Source organism: Ambystoma mexicanum, chromosome 8 (genome assembly GCF_040938575.1).
Source record: "Ambystoma mexicanum isolate Mex_15411 chromosome 8, UKY_AmexF1_1, whole genome shotgun sequence".
Lineage (NCBI taxonomy): Eukaryota > Metazoa > Chordata > Amphibia > Caudata > Ambystomatidae > Ambystoma > Ambystoma mexicanum.
In genome coordinates this window covers 410004636-410024254 of record NC_090929.1, presented here as the reverse complement: position 1 = coordinate 410024254, position 19619 = coordinate 410004636, and the positions used below count along the sequence as shown (strand labels likewise).

Sequence of the window (19619 nt, the reverse complement as noted above, 5' to 3'; positions counted from 1 at the left end):
TCCCATACTTCGTTCTTCACCCTATCATAATTTACTCTCCTCCTTCTCTTTCATCTGATCTCCCCATGTCCTATCGCTCTTTCCCTCCTCCACCTCTCACCTCCTGTCCCCCTTTCTCAATCAATACGTCTTCAGCCAGTGAGCCACTGCTAGTTTTTGGGACACCGCCAATCACTATCACTCTCCGTATAATGTGCCCTGAGCTGCTGAAGTCGAGGAAGGACAATGCTTTCCAGTGCACACTTTCAATCAAACCAGCAGCACATAAACAACATTGCAACCCTGGAACGAATCTAACACAGTCTATGAAAACAGAGGTTTATTTTGACATGTGTGAAAACATACATCCATTTCCAGTTATTGCACGTGGTTGTCAAAAGAGATGTAAATGTATGTCATAAATTAATCTATAAATATAAATAATTACGGAAATAAAACATATTTGTCTTTCAAATTCAAGTGAACTACATTTACAGAGAACTGTACATTGGACCAGACTTAACAGATGACATAAGCACATCCCAATGATTGTAAATGGGAGGCATGGATCACGGACGTGAAATCATGTGTGTGGGGTCGTGTCCTCCTCGTCTGGTGGCATCTCTCAGTCCTGCCAATAGAGAGAGAGAGAGAGATAGAGAGAGGAAAGCCAGGTGAGAACACAGAACACAATGAAATGGCACAGATTGCCAGAGTGGAGTCGCTCCCTGGCAGAATTTCTGGTCACAGCGCAGAACCTGACAAACAGTGGAATGAGGAGCTCTACTCAGCGCCGTTGGCTCTAACGCACCCAACCACTGCCTGCCCGGCCTTCTTGCCTACCCTAGAACCCATCAACCATTCATGTCCGTAGCTGCTCCCACTTTGCCCACCTACTTCACCCTTCCCTGCTCCCCTCCTGCTCAGACTCCATTCCGGAAACCCTTGGCGGAGGCCTAATAGACTAATTTGTGGACAAGCCTCAGCTCTGCCAGACCACTACAGTGAGAACCCTATAGCATAAAAGAATACTCACATTGCGGACAGGCTCATCGGCCACAGGCTGGAGTCTGAAAGAGGCAAAAAGAGAACTGTAATCAGAACACGGGCAATGAAATGAATGAGTACGGGGGCAGTGACCATAGGCTAGGGTCAGAACAGCCACAGACAGACATGGGGATCAAAAAGTTAGGCAAGTAATCAGCAGGTGGTGAGCTAGTGCACACAGGTTGCATACAGAAAGAGACAGATGTGGCGACCTTTGCCACAGGCAAAAAGTGACCATATAGGAATGGCGAGGACCAGGGGCATTGATAGGGGGAGTTTGAGGGGGCTATAGCCCCATGTCTTTTGGTTGTAGCCCCGGATAGAAGATCAAGGGCTACAACCAAAAGGCTAGCTAGCCCCGAGTCCTGACATTGGCATAGCCCCGGATATTTTCCAGACCTAACAACACCCCTGGTGAGGACAGACCTGGGGATCACAAATGCAGACTCATAATAGTCAACAAAGGGGTTGGTAGTCATCGCCTGAGGAATGACATTGGCATATGTATCCCAGTTATCCCAAGCACAGGAAATGAATGACCAGTTAACGTATTGCTGACCACTGACTGAATACAGAAACCAGCACAAAAAGACCCGGAATATCAAACGCAGACAAACAATGACAAAGTACGGACAGGATTGGCGATCACAGGCTGGAGAAAGAAGCAGGCAAAGGGAGACTTAGGAATCCCAAGCACTGGCTAGTAATTACCAGGTACAACATGAACGATTGTTTGATGAAAGGCTTTAGATAAGCCCGAACGAATGGCATTGCTCTACGCAACCCTCCAGACCATTGCTTTTAAACCTCCCGTGCCATAGCAGAAGGGAAAAGGCCATGGGCATATTAGAGGTGGACCCACCCAAAAAGGGGCACTGCAGCCTTAACTGCTATGTCACATCCCGTCTGCACACATACAGAGTTGCATTGTCTTTCACCTTGTGCAACAGCATGGCAAGCTGTCAAAATGATGGTCTGGAGGGTTGCTTGGAGCAAACCCAGTGGCCCTGATGTGTTCAAAACCTTTCCTCCATCACTCTTCAGTTTTGTGATAGTCACCTTATGTTGGACGTGTGCACCCAAGCATGGTGCCCGAGCTTGCTGTGCCTAGAGACCCAAGCTACAGCTCACTGGCGATGATGCCAAAACTTGTGTGTAGTTGCCAGCGTTATGGTGCAGAAGGGATGTGGCCTGGCAGTTCAAACTAGGCTGTCCACTTGCGGCTGACACCACATCTAGTTTGCATGTGGCCTTTCCCCTTCAATAATGGCATGGCAGGCTGTAAAACGCTGGTTGGGGAGGTTGCCAGAGAGCAATGTCAGGGGCTATGATTCTTCTAGGCCTTGCATCCATCAGTCTTTGGCTATGAAATGATATCAAGGTACAAGTACATGGCAGGGAATCAAACAGGCACAATGGATCCTGGGTTCCTAAGCAACGGAAATGACCAGGGTCTGGGATGGAGTCAGAAGTATGAACTGACAGACCTGGGGATCCCAAACATAGGCCACCAAAGACGAGGCTCATTGACTACGGGACAGGGAATGAATAATCTAGAACAAAACCTGGGATCCCAAAGATAGACAAACAATAAGCAGATCTACAGAAGCGGGGGACCATGGGCTGGTCCAGAAGCAGGGACAGACAGGCGAGGGAGCACGGGGGACTCAACTGAAGGCATATCATGACCAGGCATCTAGTCAATGGGGACAGGGAACCTTTGGAAACACTAATACAACAGAATTCCCTAGGGTACCAGTGTGTTTGAAACAGCATCGATATACCAGTCTTTAAGTGAGTTAGTGAGACATTATGGATTTCACGTGAATGCACGGGTAAACGTGCACAAACAACATGCACAAGATGAAGACTTTACAGGAACGACTAAGGGCACTGCATGGAGAAAACATGCATGTTATGCAAATTATGCCGGCCACACATGCATGTGCAAGGCAATACATACACATCGCATACATTGGTCCATGGAGACAGACAAAATACAAAGAGTGAAGTATTCCATTTAGAGCTACAGGAAAGGTAGCGTCTTGGCGCTCCACCGGGGGCGGCCGCCGAATAGGATTGCTCTGAGTTTGCTAATCGATGGCATGATATTGTTTTATTTATTCTAGTGCAATGGGCCGGATGCCCGGCCCAGGCTCCCCTAAATCACAGCAAGGGAGGATGGTGGTGGGGCACAACCTACATTAAATGGATATTTCTTAAAAGCATCAATTACATCGCCAAGGACCCTCTGGCTTTGGGTAGTGGGCAATCCGCCCTCTTGTGTTACAGTTTTCTATTTTCGCACGGAAAGTTCGCCTTTTCAGTTAGCGGCCAGTCTGCGCACTCAGCATTTGTACAGACTCACTTGCCATGTCTCGTGCAGGTCCCGAGGGCCAGAATATTGCACTGAGTGGCCACAGTGGGCCTCATTCCGAGTACGGCGCTAACCAATGGCGCTATTAACGCCTTGGTTGACGCCGTACCCGGACCGGCAGCGCCTTGGTGGATGGCGGAATTACCGCCCCATTCCAAGGTTGGCGGGGCGGTAATTCCCCATTCACCAAGGCTCTTCCCCATTCCCAAATGAGCCCCCATAGGGCTCAATGGGAATGGGGAAGATGCAAATAACGGTGACCGTTCATTACGGTCACCGTTATTGGCTTGGAGGCCCCTTTGCGCCCTCGACTTTAACACCTGCTCAAAGCAGGCGTTAAGGGCGAGGGCGCAAAGGGAACTCGGAGTATGGCGGTAAGGGATTACCGCCACCGGTCTCGTTACCGGTGGCCGCTATCCCTTACCGCCATACTCGGAATGAGGCCCAGTGTCTCATGTGTAGACCTGGGCTATCCCCGGGGAAGGGCGGCGGGTTGGACAGTCCTCTCTGGTAAGAGCTGCCTTCTGAGTTAGCCTTACTCACTAACAGCGTTGAATCCTGACAGACTGGCCACCTCACTGCAAAATCCCGTGCGACTAGAAGTCCCAGGATAAAGGGCTATAGAATCAGACCACACCGAAGTAAAAGGAAGACGTGTCTTAAGACCGAACGTGTCACGCCAGCACAAAAATCCAATCTGGTTCTCAGAGTGACCAAAAAAGAATGATCACAGCAGGACTCATTGAAATCAGCGAGATGTGTATTTTATCACACATCTTAAATTTGCATATGTTAAAAAAAATCCCTGTATTTTATTAGTCGCTGGGTTGATGGTCTCAGTTCTAATTCTTAAATGCCAGAAGAAGCTGACCCAGCGTTACCACACACAGGCCAAAAGACTTCCGTTCATTGCAGCGCGTGAAAGGGTGTCTTCCGGTTCTGTGCATCAGACGAGTTGCTGAACTGGCCGAATGCTGTAGCGTTCCGTTGGGCGTCTGCCCGAGTCCATCACCCCTTACCCCCTGCCCCTCCTCCCTAGGCCCCACGTGCCCAAGCTGGCGCAGTGCCTACTTTGTCTTCCGGTTTAGAGTGCGGGCAGTTTATGATGTCCTCTGTCTGAAAGTAACAGGGCCTGTGTGTGTGTGTAGACATGTCTGCTGTTTCTGCTGAGGTTCAGCTCCGGAAATGCTTCAGAAGAGGAAAGGGTCACAGTCTGAAGACACAGCAACGCGAAATGCCCCCAGTTTGAACTGAATCTGGAAACGCTGCTTTAAAGGAATAACTCCTACCAAGCCACAAAAAGCAGGCCCTTCACGGAATTTCACTCACATTGAACCAAGAAACGGGGCTTTTCCCCTGTGGGATGTGTGTGCGTGGGGGAGGGGGGATTTCCTATTTTAATGAATAGATGGAGGCGTTTTCCACCTTAGGCAAACACGGACGCCGAATCCTTTTTGTGTACATTTCCTCTTATTTGTACCCACACAGCTGGTGCAATTACGCGAATTAAGCAAGAATGTGCCATATTGTCAGTCAGCAAGGAACGATATGATCACAATGCCTGCAAATTCATTTTCTGAAATAAAGTGATTGTTGTTTGAGAGGGGGTGAAGCAGAATAAGCAACATTTCTACAGTTGATGACTTTTAAAAGTCAGTTAAAGCGGCAGCATCTTCTAATTAGCAATCTGAATCAGAAGAAGTATGTGTGTGCTGTATTTTACACATGAGAATTTAGCTGTGAATACATGGGGACCATTTGCAGTTGGGTGGCACCAAGGTGGACAGTGGTTGCAGTCTGGTGACCCTAGGGGGGCAGTGGTTGCAGTCTGGTGACATTAAGATGGGCAACGATTGCAGTCTGGTGACCCTAGGGTGGGCAGTGGTTACAGTCTGGTAACATTAAGATGGGCAATGATTGCAGTCTGGTGACCCTAGGGTGGGCAGTGGTTGCAGTCTGGTAACATTAAGATGGGCAATGATTGCAGTCTGGTGGCACTAGGGTGGGCAGTGGTTGCAGCCTGGTGACACTAGGACATTGGATGCAGTCTGGTGACACTAAAATGGGCAATGATTGCAGTCTCGTGACCCTAGGGTGGGCAGTGGTTGCAGTCTGGTGGTACTAGGGTGGGCAGTGGTTGCAGCCTGGTGACACTAAGATGGGAAATGATTGAAGTCTAGTGACACTAGGTTGGGTAGTGGTTGCAGTCTGGTGACCCTAGGGGGGCAGTGGTTGCAGTCTGGTGGCACTAGGGTGGGCAGTGGTTGCAGTCTGGTGACATTAAGATGGGCAATTATTGCAGTCTTGTGATCCTAGGGCGGGCAGTGGTTGCAGTCTGGTGAACTTGGGGGGGCGCAGTGGTTGCAGTCTGGTGACACTAAGATGGTCAATGGTTGAAGTCTGGTGACACTAGGGTGGGCAATGGTTGCAATCTGGCGACCCTAGGGGGGCAGTGGTTGCAGTCTGGTGACACTAAGATGGGCAGTGATTGCAGTCTGGTGACCCTAGGGTGGGCAGCGGCTGCAGTCTGGAGGCACTGGTTGCAGTCTGGTGGCACTAAAATGGGAAATTGTTGAAGTCTGGTGACACTAGGGTGGGCAGTGATTGCAGTCTGTGGCACTAGGGTCGGTAGTGGTTACAGTCTGGTGACACAAAGGTAGGCAGTGGTTGCAGTCTAGAGGCACTGGGGTGGACAGTGGTTGCAGTCTGGTGGCAATAGGGTGGGCAGTGGTCACAGTCTGCTGACACTAAGGTGGACAATGGTTGAAGTCTGGTGACACTAGGGTGGGCATTGGTTGCAGTCTGGTGGCACTAGAGTGGGCAGTGGTCGCAGTCTGGTGGCACTAGGGTGGGTAGTGCTTGCAGTCTGGTGGCACTGGGGTGGGCAGTGATTGCAGTCCGGTGAGGCTCTGATGTGAGCTGCCTATGGTCTGATGACGCTATGGGGAATGCTGATTGCAGTATGGTGATGCTATGCTGGGAGTCGGGTTGTTAGAGAGAATTTTCATTTCTGTGCTAATTCCCTTCAATCATAGAGACCCACCGCTCTTTTGCTGGATTTCTAATTTTAACCCTAGAGTGAGTGAGACCTTTTTCTCACTCTTTCATGTATTTTTATGTGATTTCGATGTTGTGTTTTCCTTGTTTTTGAAGTCTGACAAACTCCATAGGCATCTGCTTTTTGTATGGGCAGTGCAGTGTCACTGGGAAATCCTCTGGGTTTCTCTTAAGGTGTAAATACCTTTCCTTGCGTAAACTACGGTTCCCAAGAATAGTAAAGTGAAATTGACTTTACATACCTTTTCTCTTTGTAGCTACAGCATACACCATCCTATGTGGAGTGCTGGGGGGTTACTTAGTAGCCCCTTACCCTACTTCCCCAGGTAACATTTATTTGTTACCCTTACAACTTTCAATGGCTGGTGGCAGTGGTTTACAATGTCCTACCATTGTGCTTTTCTACAGCAGGCGGAACCCTCTGCTGCAGTAAAGCACCCATGGGTGACCATTTTGTCAAAACCGTCCCCATCTTCTTTTTTTGCCATTTTCCATTTGTGAGGTCATTCATGGCTTTTACTCTTTGCATTGAGAGAGGTTTGAGCCTTTTGTTTGTTCTGCCTTTGGCGGGCTTCAGTGCTGAAGCCTGCCCCTGGCTCCAGTGTGTCTGGAAGGACAGGATGTGAGGGAGGGTTGCAAAACTTCCCTGGCCTTTGTCTCTAAGAATGCCTGAATGAAATTAATCCTGATTGGCTGGCTTTTTGTAAATGAAAGGACAGCCACCCTGCTGTGTGATTGACAGCCTAGGGCTGTGCATGAATGGGAGAAACTTGTTTAAAAGGTGAGGGTTTTGGGACTACAGGCAGAGTCTACCACTGGAAGAAACATCCGATGAAGAAACTGAAAAGAGAAGCCCCTGAAACCTCCTGGACCCTGAATTGCCCGGTAAAGCCCTGCTGCTGTGCTGACCTCCTTTCTCACCTTTCTCACCTTTCTCACCTCAACAGAGAAGCTCAGATGGAACAACTTCTTCCCTTGGGTTAGTGGGACCAACTAACCCTGAGACAAACTCCTCTTGTGCACCATCCCTGACTTGCTGTGCCTCTCCGTTGCTGCCCAATGCCAGGGGCTGAGTTTCCATAGTCGATTGCAATGTCTTCTGCCGAACGAAACCGGCTAAAAGCTCCAGGAGCCTCCTAAGGACCCTGCAGAAGCAGGACCTCCAGATCCAGAGTCCTTTTACCAGAGTGTAGGATGCAGGGAGCACGGAAAGTCAAACCGGTGTCCATTGTTCCACATCCGGGCTGTTAGCTAAGCGATGACGCGAAGAAAATCCGTAGCTGCCGACGACGATCCCGAGTACTGCCGCAGGAACCCTCCAGACGTCATCGCTCTTGTCCCCACGACTGGAGCTCAGGAACCAGGGCATGCTCGGCTGTAGCAAAACGAAATCCAGCTGTACTCCTTTCTTCTAACCAAAGGTAATTTTTCAGGCATCGGGGAACTTACCTTCCCGCCTTAAATCGTGTGGTCTCACTTGAGACTTTCACCTGCTTAACTTTTCGAGTTGATTTCAACTCCTTTCGCACAGGCTTGACAGCTTGTGTTCCTACACGTGATTTTCCTGAACTCTCTAACTTTGTGCAAGACTTTTATCCAAGAAGTGCATCAGAGTCATAAACTTTGTCCGAATGACTTTGGCTTTACTGGCTCCCTAAAGGCACTCTTCTACATCCATTGACTTTGATATTGCTTGTCCCTCATAGGTTGTAGCTTGCTGTATAGTGTTACTGCTGGGATAGGCTTATCTTGACTTCATTGGAGGATTTAGTTGCCCTCACATGTTCTGTGAAACTGTTCTAACCATTTCACTTCCCTTAACCCTTCCTTTCTGCAACTCAGAATTTACAAAAGTATTGGTGGGATATATAAATGCAAATGCTATCCTTGTGATTGTAGTCACCGCAGGGTGTAAGAAAAGTGTATGAAGCATATCCAAAGATTATCCACTAGCTTGACTAATTTTGAAAAGTAATTTCAACGTTTACTGGAATTATTACAATCAATTGCCTTTTTAAAGAATGCCTATTTAAAACTGATGTTAAATAAACAAATAATTATTTATAACTGAAACCTTGAGTATAAGTGTTACTTGGCTACTCGTATTGACTGATTTCATATGTACAGCTCTACAGCTCACATTTACCCCTCTTGATATAGGCCTGGCTGCTCAGTCACACTACCAACTTGTGTAATACAGACCTATACAAAAAGGTGGGCTACCTAATACTTCACCATTTCTTACCTAACACAGGAGATGCTATACCAGATTCTGGTTGCAGCGTGGCAATGTTATAGTGAGTATTGGTTGTAGTCTGATGACGCTATGGTGCACATTGGTTGCAGTGTGATTCTGTGATTGGGCACTGGTTGCAGTCTGGTGATGCTATGCTGGTAGCCTTGTGATGGTATAGTGAGTATTGGTAAAGAGTTTCCTCACACAAAGAAATATGCGCCACACGGCTTGATTTTGTTACAAAACCTTGATCTTGGTTTTTAATCATGACACACAAAAGTTGAAAACCTCTGGTCGTGATAGTGCCCTTTGGATTACACGTGTTTCAGCACTACATGTCCCTTTTTGAAATCAGGGCAAATTGAAGTAACTTAGGGTGATGGTATACTTTTCTTCAAAGTCTTGTTCAAAAGGTCAAAGTGAGATCAATGCCGTTATCTGGGGAGACGGTTAGGGTGTAAGCGCAGCCTAAGCTGCTAAAAAGTTGCTAAAAAGTCACCAGCAGCTTTCCTGGGGAGCCGTGGTTCTCACTGCTCACACTGCCATGTTACTAACCATTAAAAGTACTCCTTATCTTGAGATCTCTCCTGGACAAGGGGTACGTCTTGCCTCCAAGACCAACACCTCCTCTTGCCAAGGCCCAAGCCTTACCCTCCCCACTTCCTTCTGCCCTCCCCACGCCAGTACTCACCAACGCATCCAGTTAGCACCCTAAGCCGCTCATTGACCCGATTCTGTCAAGTTTGACTCCAAAGCAACCTCTGTAGAGACCCTTTTTACTTCGTCCCCGGTATCTCCTCGATGAGCCCATGAGGTCACTGAAGAGCTTCTGGACGGCTTGGTCATTCACGGACAGGCCCTCGGGTTGGTCTCGGGAGCCCCGCGACCACTGGGGCTCAGAATCCTGGGGGTCCAGGGCACCGATGGGCAGTGTGTCCTCCCTGTCGAGCTCCATGTCATCCGAGCCGAGGGGGTGGTCAAAATCCTCATCTAATAACCTGGACAGACTCTGCAAGGAAAGAGGCGGTGTTGAGAAGGTGAACTTCCTGTCTGCAGATCCTGCTATACATGTTTTACCTTCTAATTCAGGAAAACAAATGTTCAGACACAGAACTGGTCACAATGTGCTGCACAAGCAGAGAAACAATAGCCTCCTTCTTTGTCCACTCATTCAAACAATAGCACATACACAACCGCAGCCAGTGGACGAAAGCCCCTGCACAGGGATCATTTTGGAAAAAGGCCATGGAAATGGGTATGAACGAGGATGAAGTGGCACATCTTGTCCCATTGTGGGCGGGGAGGAAGTGACACATCTTGTCCCATTATGGGTGAGGATGAAGAGACACATCTTGTCCCATTATGGCCGAGGAGGAAGAGAAACATCATGGGCAAGGAGGAAGTGAAACATCTTGTCCCATTATGGGCGAGGATGAAGTGACGCGTCTTGTCCCATTATGGGCGAGGATGAAGTGACACATCTTGTCCCATTATGGGTGAGGATGAAGAGACACATTTTGTCCCATTATGGGCGAGGATGGAGTGATGCATGTTGTCCCATTATGGGCGAGGGTGAAGGGACACATATTGTCCCATTATGGACGAGCAAGAAGTGACAAATCTTGTCCCATTATGGGCGAGGAGGAAGATATACAAATGGCCCCATTATGGGTGAGGAGGAAGAGGAGACATATCTTGCCCCATTGTGGGCGGGGAGGAAGTGAAACATCTTGTCCCATTATGGGCGAGGATGAAGATACACATCTTGTCCCATTATGGGCGAGGATGAAGAGTCACATCTTGTCCCATTATAGGTGATGATGAAAATACACATCTGGTTCCATTACGGGCGAGGATGAAGTGACACATCTTGTCTCACTATGGGTGATGATGAAGATACACATCTTGTCCCATTATGGGCGAGGATGAAGTGACACAACTTGTCCCATTATGGGCGAGGATGAAGTGACACATTTTGTCCCATTATGGGCGAGGATGGAGTGATGCATGTTGTCCCATTATGGGCGAGGGTGAAGGGACACATATTGTCCCATTATGGACGAGCAAGAAGTGACAAATCTTGTCCCATTATGGGCGAGGGGGAAGTGGCACATCTTGTCACGTTATGGGCGAGGGGGAAGTGGCACATCTTGTCCCATTATGGGTGAAGATGAAGTTATGCATCTGGTCTCTTTATGGGCTAGGATGAAGTTACACATCTTGTCCCATTATGGGTGACGATGAAGAGACACATTTTGTCCCATTATGGGCGAGGATGGAGTGATGCATGTTGTCCCATTATGGGCGAGGGTGAAGGGACACATATTGTCCCATTATGGACGAGCAAGAAGTGACAAATCTTGTCCCATTATGGGCGAGGAGGAAGATATACAAATGGCCCCATTATGGGTGAGGAGGAAGAGGAGACATATCTTGCCCCATTGTGGGCGGGGAGGAAGTGAAACATCTTGTCCCATTATGGGCGAGGATGAAGATACACATCTTGTCCCATTATGGGCGAGGATGAAGAGTCACATCTTGTCCCATTATAGGTGATGATGAAAATACACATCTGGTTCCATTACGGGCGAGGATGAAGTGACACATCTTGTCTCACTATGGGTGATGATGAAGATACACATCTTGTCCCATTATGGGCGAGGATGAAGTGACACAACTTGTCCCATTATGGGCGAGGATGAAGTGACACATTTTGTCCCATTATGGGCGAGGATGGAGTGATGCATGTTGTCCCATTATGGGCGAGGGTGAAGGGACACATATTGTCCCATTATGGACGAGCAAGAAGTGACAAATCTTGTCCCATTATGGGCGAGGGGGAAGTGGCACATCTTGTCACGTTATGGGCGAGGGGGAAGTGGCACATCTTGTCCCATTATGGGTGAAGATGAAGTTATGCATCTGGTCTCTTTATGGGCTAGGATGAAGTTACACATCTTGTCCCATTATGGGTGACGATGAAGAGACATATCTTGTCCCATTATGGGCGAGGAGAAAGTTATACATCTTGTCCCACTATGGGCGAGGATGAAGAGACACATCTTGTCCCATTATGGATGAGGAGGAAGTGACACATCTTGTCCCATTGTGGGCGAGGATGAATTGACAAATCTTGTCCCATTATGGGCGAGGAGGAAGGGACACATCTTGTCCCATTATGGGCGAGGATGAAGTGACACATCTTGTCCCATTATGGGCGAGGAGGAAGGGACACATCTTGTCCCATTATGGGTGAGGATGAAGTGACGCATCTTGTCCCATCGAGGATGAAGTGACACAACTTGTCCCATTATGGGCGAGGGTGACATGACACACTTGTCCATTCTGAGCGAGCACTTACCGTGCACCATCACGTGTCATTGCAGTATTAGCAGGTACCATCGCCCGTGGCTCTAAGCATCAGGCAAGGAATCCTTCATGGGACCTTCCCACATCTCCTTATACTCCATGAGTTCAGAATGGTCCCATACATGACTGCCCATCGCTCTCTCCAATGAAGCCTCCCAGGTGTACTCTCCCAAGCCACCTAGGGTCAGGCCTTGGGGTCTGCTCCAAATCGTGACTGCCCCTGGTGGGCACAACCCTGTCTCCAACTGAGGCTCTAGGGAGCAGTCGCCCAAGCAGCCTAAGGTCAGTCCGCTTAGAAGAGCGCCGGCCTGACCATCCTGGGTTAGGAGGGTGTCACGGCCTATTCAGCAGACCTGGCAAGGAGGACCTCCCTCGAACCCCAATGCCCGTGTCTTCTCAGAACCCTCATCTGCCCAGGGAAGTAAAGGGGTGTGTGTCTGGCTCCCTCACTTTTGCTCTGGCTCTCCAGGTAGACACATCTATAAGTGAGAGAAGCCGGGAGCAGGGGCAGGGGGGTCTGCTGACCCTGTGGGCGAAGAGAAACAGAACTTCATACCTGGGCCCCCATCTTTCCTAGTTTCTTACACAATGTGTTCCTTACATTTCAATATGATACTACATTAAATTGCTATAAGTGCCCCTTAACTAAACTCTATCTCAGTGCCACACCCGCGTCCTTCTAAATGTGACCCGCCTGTCTGATTTCACTTCCAACCTCACCCCTGCTTTCCTGCCTTTTTTATGACACCTTCCTCTTCTCCTTCTTACCTTTTCCTGAAGGCCATTGATGGGCCATGAAGTCAATGCTAAACGCTATAGAAGAAACGTACACACATACATAAACCCATAGCACTGTTCTAGCACGTGGGCTCGCAATCACACCTCGGGTAGCCACTGACATGTCATTGTTCAGGTCATACTTAAAGACGGGATGTGGACATGTGATCTGAGGTTGAGAAGTAGGTACCAAACGAAGGCCTGCGGGTGAAGGCACCAGTCCCTGTGGATGTTAGAAGGTCACGGAGGTGCTTGTGCCTGTCTCGCAGAGGAATTGGGATGGTGCCTGCTCATTGCAAAATGTCAGATCACGTGCAACACAACTTGACTTCTTTCGATGGAACCAAATGGGGGAACGACGCAGGTATTAGTGCTGGAAAGCCTGGAGTCCATTTACCCACTGTTGTGTGTAGAAAAAGCGACGGTAGTCTACTGTGGTTAAAAAGAGCAGGGGATGTGCGAAGATATTATGGATCTTGCGAAAGATATCCATCAGTTAGAATGGCCATATGCAGGGAATAGGCACATGAAAGTATCCCTGATCTTGAATGGGCAGGCAAAGGTGTTTCTGATCTCAAAGGGGCATTCCAGAGTGTTTTTGGACTTGCACAGGCAGGTCTGGGAATCAGCTGGTGAGGAGTGAAGGTGTGTCTGATCTCTGGAGGGTAGGTGAGGGTGTCTCTGGTCTTGTAAGGGTAGGTCATGGTGTTTCTGGTCTTGAAATGCTAGGTGAGAGTGTGTCTTATTTCTCAAGTGTAGGTGAAGGTTCTGTTGATTCTGGAAGGTAAGGTGATAGTGTTTCTGATCTTGGAAACATAGTGGAGGGTGTAACGAATTGTGGAAGGGTAGGTGAGGGTGTTTGATTCTTGAAGGGAAGGTGACAGTGTTTGTGATCTTGGAAATATAGCTGCGGTTGTAACGGATCGTGGAAGGGTAGGGTGTCTCTGGTCTTGTAAGGGCAGGTCAGCATGCTCCTGGTCTTAAAATGCTAGTTGAGGGTGTGTCTTATCTTGGAAGTGTAGGTGAAGGTGCTGTTGATTCAGGAAGGGAAGGTGACAGTGATTGTGATCTTGGAAAGATAGTGGAGGGTGTGACTGATCGTGGAAGGGTAGGCAATGGTGTCTCTGGTCTTGTAAGAGAAGGTCAGCATGTTCCTGGTTTTGAAATGCTAGGTGAGGGTGTGTCTTATCTTGGAAGTGTAGGGGAAGGTGCTGTTGATTCGGGAAGGGAAAGTGACAGTGTTTCTGATCTTGGAAAGATAGTGGAGGGTGTGACGGAGCGTGGAAGGGTAGCCGAGGGTGTCTCTGGTCTTGTAAGAGAAGGTCGGCATGTTCCTGGTTTTGAAATACTAGGTGAGGGTGTGTATTATCTTGGAAGTGTAGGGGAAGGTTCTGTTGATTCGGGAAGGGAAGGTTGAGAGTGTTTCTGATCTTGGAAAGATAGTGGAGGGTGTGACGGATCGTGGAAGGGTACCTCAGGGTTTCTCTAGTCTTGTAAGAGAAGGTCAGCATGTTCCTGGTTTTGAAATGCTAGGTGAGGGTGTGTCTTATCTCGGAAGTGTAGGTGAAGGTGATGTTGATTCTGGAATGGAAGGTGACAGTGTTTCTGATCTTGGAAATATCTTGGACGTTATGATGGATCGTGAAAGAGTCGGTGAGGGTGTCTCTTGTCTTGTAATGGTAGGTCAGGGTGTTCCTGGTCTTGAAATGCTAGGTGAGTGTGTGTCTTACCTTGGAAGTGTAGGTGAAGGTGCTGTTGATTCGGGAAGGGAAGGTGACCGTGTTTCTGATCTTGGAAATATCTTGGACGTTATGATGGATCGTGAAAGAGTCGGTGAGGGTGTCTCTTGTCTTGTAATGGTAGGTCAGGGTGTTCCTGGTCTTGAAATGCTAGATGAGTGTGTGTCTTACCTTGGAAGTGTAGGTGAAGGTGCTGTTGATTTGGGAAGGGAAGGTGACAGTGTTTCTGATCTTGGAAATATTGTGGACGGTATGATGGATTGTGAAAGAGTCGGTGAGGGTGTCTCTTGTCTTGTAATGGTAGGTCCGGGTGTTCCTGGTCTTGAAATGCTAGGTGAGGGTGTGTCTTACCTTGGAAGTGTAGGTGAAGGTGCTGTTGATTCTGGAAGGGAAGATGACAGTGTTTCTGATCTTGGAAATATCGTGGACGGTATGATGGATCGTGAAAGAGTCAGTGAGGGTGTCTCTTGTCTTGTAATGGTAGGTCAGGGTGTTCCTGGTCTTGAAATGCTAGGTGAGTCTGTGTCTTACCTTGGAAGTGTAGGTGAAGGTGCTGTTGATTTGGGAAGGGAAGGTGACAGTGTTTCTGATCTTGGAAATATTGTGGACGGTATGATGGATTGTGAAAGAGTCGGTGGGGTGCCTCTTGTCTTGTAATGGTAGGTCCGGGTGTTCCTGGTCTTGAAATGCTAGGTGAGGGTGTGTCTTACCTTGGAAGTGTAGGTGAAGGTGCCGTTAATCCTGAAAGTGTAGGTGCCAGTGTGCCTGATATTGGAATGGTAGATGAGGGGGTCTCTGATCTTGGAAGGGCAGGTGAATGTGTGGTTGGGTGGGCGAGAGTTTGTCAGATCTTGGAAGGGTAATTAAACAGTGTAGCATTGTCCGCAGCATTGGAGGGGGATAGTGGAAGAGTGATAACGTGCACTATAAAATTTGCCATGACAAACGAGAGTCAAATCGGGGGTCCCCAGATGTATTCATGACACTTCGTTTCTTTTTTAATTGAGTGCAAGTTACACTTTTTTACTCGTTGCGTCTAACACACTGCACCCTTGACCCCGCTTCCACCACCTTACGTCCTGTAAACGGACAGCCTGACATTTCTGAAACCCTCACAATCTGAAGTGACAGGCAGGTGATGAGTATGGCAACCCAATACTGGCAGCAGACCGACCCCACGAATATGCCCACCATGCCAGTTGATAATAGACGGTATCACCTAGAGAAGGAGAGAACATTTACAGGCTGATTCATGGAATTTGTGTGCCAAAAAACGTGGTTTTGTGCGCCATTCTGCCCGCAAATGCCTGTTTAACAAATGGGGATTTGCAGGCAGAATGGCGCACAAATCCCCGTTTTTCGGTGCACAAATTCCATGAATCAGCCCCTTAGTGACTACAGCGACACGAGGTCATCCAAATGGGCATGGCGTGCTAAACCAATGGCAACTAATCTAACATAATGAAGAACATATACTTCATAATCCCAGTTTAACACTTTAAAAAATGGTGTGATCCTTGGCAAATCACTTAATTCTCTTTCGCCCCAAAATTGAGGCCACATAAACACAGGGTTTAAGTACTGTACATATACGGAGCTTTACAATGTAAGTTAAAATAACATTTTTATAAACCTGGCTATTATACACCTCCTTATAAAAATAGAAAGAGGCTAATCTATGAGCCCCCCACCCCCTGCACACTTTAATGCCAGAATTCCGGCCAGGAATACTTATAGAAGTAAACACACTAATCATTTTAAAAAGAAGTTCACATATATTCCAGCTGAAACTATCGATTCATTTTATGTCATTCAACATTCACAATTGATGTTAGATACAGCAGTTCGGCCGATGCTCAACGTGTTTCAGGAGGTGAATCCCCTTCTTCAGGAGCAAAGCTGTAGATAATAAACAGAAAATGATTTCTTCTATATCCTTGGGAGGATAGCTCAGGGGCAACGTGCTCGCCTTGGAAGCAAGACCACATGGAGCACTGCAAGTTCGATCCCCGGGTCTGTGCTTAAGCGCGTTATAAATAACATATCATATCACTCTATAATATATTATGTACAATTATTTCAGTACAACCGTCACCACCACCACAACAGTTACTGGTAATCAAACCAACATGCCAAAGGTGTACAGTCTACTGTGCCGCCACCAGAGCCATCCATGGGCTCACAATCAGCTGCTTCCATATAAAAAATTCCCTCTAAAATAAATTGATGTATCTAACATTAATTGTGAATATTGAATGTAGAAGATAAATCAGTTGTTTCATTTGAAATATGTGAAAAAAGTGATTATTCGTGTGTAAAAGAATTTCTGGCAGGAAGGTGTGCAGGGGGCGGGAAGGCTCACAGATTGGCCTCTTTCTATGTTTACTGCTTTGTGTCAGCACGGTTACGCCTCCCCTGCACCCAAGTTATAGAAAAATCAATATACTAAATAGCTTTCCTGTGAGTGAGTAACACATGTTCTACACATTGATTGCACTGTAACACCTTGCATTGCTCCTATATTATAAACCTTCGCCCAGTTAGCGTAATCCATTGGGAACCCCCATTAGTCGCCACACCACCACTAACGGCGAACCCCAGAACTGAAGCCGGCGGGACAGTGCGGTGGCTGCCAGGCTAGGGCTGCGGAGTGTGGCTAACAGGGGCATGTTGGGGGCACCTCTCTTACCCAGTGGTCGAAGTGTACAAAAAAAAGTAGTGGAACGATGTCCCCCTCTACCCCACCCCCTTTTCTGCCAAACCCCCCTAACTCACCGTCACCCACTCCCCCTTCCCCCATTCAAACACAATATCTGGGTCCTTCCTTTCCTCCACTCCGCCCTGCCACATTGTGTTGTACAATAGTTCTAGTAAGACTGAAGACAGCAGGAAAAGAAAAGCCACTGAAATGACAACCATTATTGTCATCGTCACCCTCAGCATGCATGCACCTTTATGCAGCCTGCCCGTCACCACTGACCATTCTCACCTCTTACAGAACACGCCCAGCTACACACAGTACTTTCATTGCCTGCAAACAAGGTTGAGCCTGCAGATTCATACGCAGATTGCTGCCAAACAGTGCTGTTTGTGCACACAAAGCAGAGCCTGCAGATTCATACGCAGATTGCTGCCAAACAGTGCTGTTTGTGCAAACAAAGATGAGCCTGCCAAATAGTGCTGTTTGTGCACACAAAGCGGAGCCTGCAGATTCATACGCAGATTGCTGCCAAACAGTGCTGTTTGTGCAAACAAAGCTGAGCCTGCAGATTCATACGCAGATTGCTGCCAAACAGTGCTGTTTGTGCAAACAAAGCTGAGCCTGCAGATTCATACGCAGATTTCTGCCAAACAGTGCTGTTTGTGCACATAAAGCTGAGCCTGCAGAATCATACGCAGATTGCTGCCAAACAGTGCTGTTTGCCTGCCTGCCAATGGGGTTTACATCCCAAGCTGTCTAGTGACATGATTACAGACAGCTCAGTGCAATGTTGCCCTGTTTTAATGTTGGCAGCGCTCAGGTTCGAGTCCCTTGTAGGGGGAACGTTTAGAAGAAAAAAGCATTGTTTTAAAGTTGCCGTCCTGCAACAGTATTCTCGGTCGCATAAAGTAGGGGGAAGGATGAAGGTTTGCCTCGGAGAGTAAGGGAACGCCGTACCCGTTAGCTCCCGCCCACTTTGACCTCTGTTCTTACCTGCAGGCTGGAGAGGGGCTTGGCCCGTGCTTGCTCCTGGCCCAGGAGCAGCAGCAGAAAGAAGGCGCTGCAGGTCAACGGTCTCATGTCCGTGTCTTGTCTCGAGCGGGGCGCGTGTCTCGAGCTCGTGCAGTTCTCCCGCCTCCTTGTGCAATGTGGGGCTCTCCCTGACACCAGCAGCCTTTATAGTCCAGTGCCCCCCCCTGCTCCCCCACACCCCCAACACCAGCCCCCTCAGAGCCGCCAAAATAAGAGGGATTGGTTAAAAAAAGCTGGTTCCTTTCAGCCTTCAGCACAGCAAATGAAAAATATGTTTTTCTTTCATTTAGGATTTATCTTGCTTCTATGTGAGAGGATGGAGGGGATTGGGGGGGGGCTTCCACTGTGTCGGACAGAGATAATGAGCTGGGTCCCCGTTGCACCCGGCACATATAAGCGGGTAAATTGCTGATCATCTTTTTAATGATGCTACGTGGGACTGATTACCCTAGAGTGGCGTGCACGGCGCTCCGCGTGAAGGAAGCACCGGCAGGTGTGCACACTTTCCCACTTGCCGCGCGCCGCGGCGCAGAGAAGTCGATATTGTGCGGTGAGTGACACTCGCCGCGGTTTTATTTCGCATCATTGAGCACCGAGGCTCGAGGTAAGCGGGCACGGAGCGTTCCTGGGATGCTGTGGGGATGTGTGCTCGGCTATCCAGACCGCGCGCCAAAATGGCACATGCTGGGATTTGAAGGCAGGCTCCCTTTCAACTACTGCACCTGTGTCTAGAGACGGGCACATGGCTCTCAGCACGAGGCACGAATATCCCCTTTTTTCTCTCTGAAAAATTAGACCAGCAGCTGGGGTGCCATGCACTGCCTGAGATGATGGACATTGGGGCTACATTTGATCTCATTTTGTGATTCATACTGTGCATCACGGGAAATCTGCCCTCCCCCTAGACTTAGCCTGAACCCCCCTCACCTCCCTGCCCCCGGACTGCAGACTGAATAAGCTGACAACTCTGGGTCACTGGAGGGTTGTTAATTTATGGAAGAAGAGTGACATCAGGCCAGGGGTGCACATCTCCAGTCCCACAAGGCCGCAAATAGGTCAGATTGTATCCAACATGGATATTCATAAGGCAACTTTGCACCCATTCACTCCAAATGATAACTCATTCATATATAACTTATCCTGAAAAACCGATAGCCTTCTAGGCGTCAGACCAGGGGTGTTGCTAGGTCTGGAAAAGATCAGGGGTTAAGCTAATGTTGGGACTGGCAGGATTCGGGGCTAGCTAGCATTGTGATTGTAGCACCTGAGCTTCTATCCGGGGCTACCAGAGTTATGTACCACTGG

The 19619-nt window shown here is 48.4% G+C and overlaps 1 protein-coding gene across 1 annotated transcript; it reads right to left on the bottom strand.

Moving 5' to 3' along the window:
- Positions 1-304: 304 nt before the first annotated feature.
- On the bottom strand, positions 305-18452 carry LOC138472003 (C-type natriuretic peptide 1-like). The gene is made up of 4 exons (XM_069609910.1): positions 18276-18452; positions 9388-9705; positions 1016-1049; positions 305-610 (listed from the first exon to the last, which is right to left on the bottom strand). The coding sequence occupies exons 1-2, from the start codon at positions 18360-18362 to the stop codon at positions 9400-9402; spliced, it is 393 nt and encodes a 130-aa protein (XP_069466011.1). The 5' UTR covers positions 18363-18452; the 3' UTR covers positions 305-610; positions 1016-1049; positions 9388-9399.
- Positions 18453-19619: the final 1167 nt, after the last annotated feature.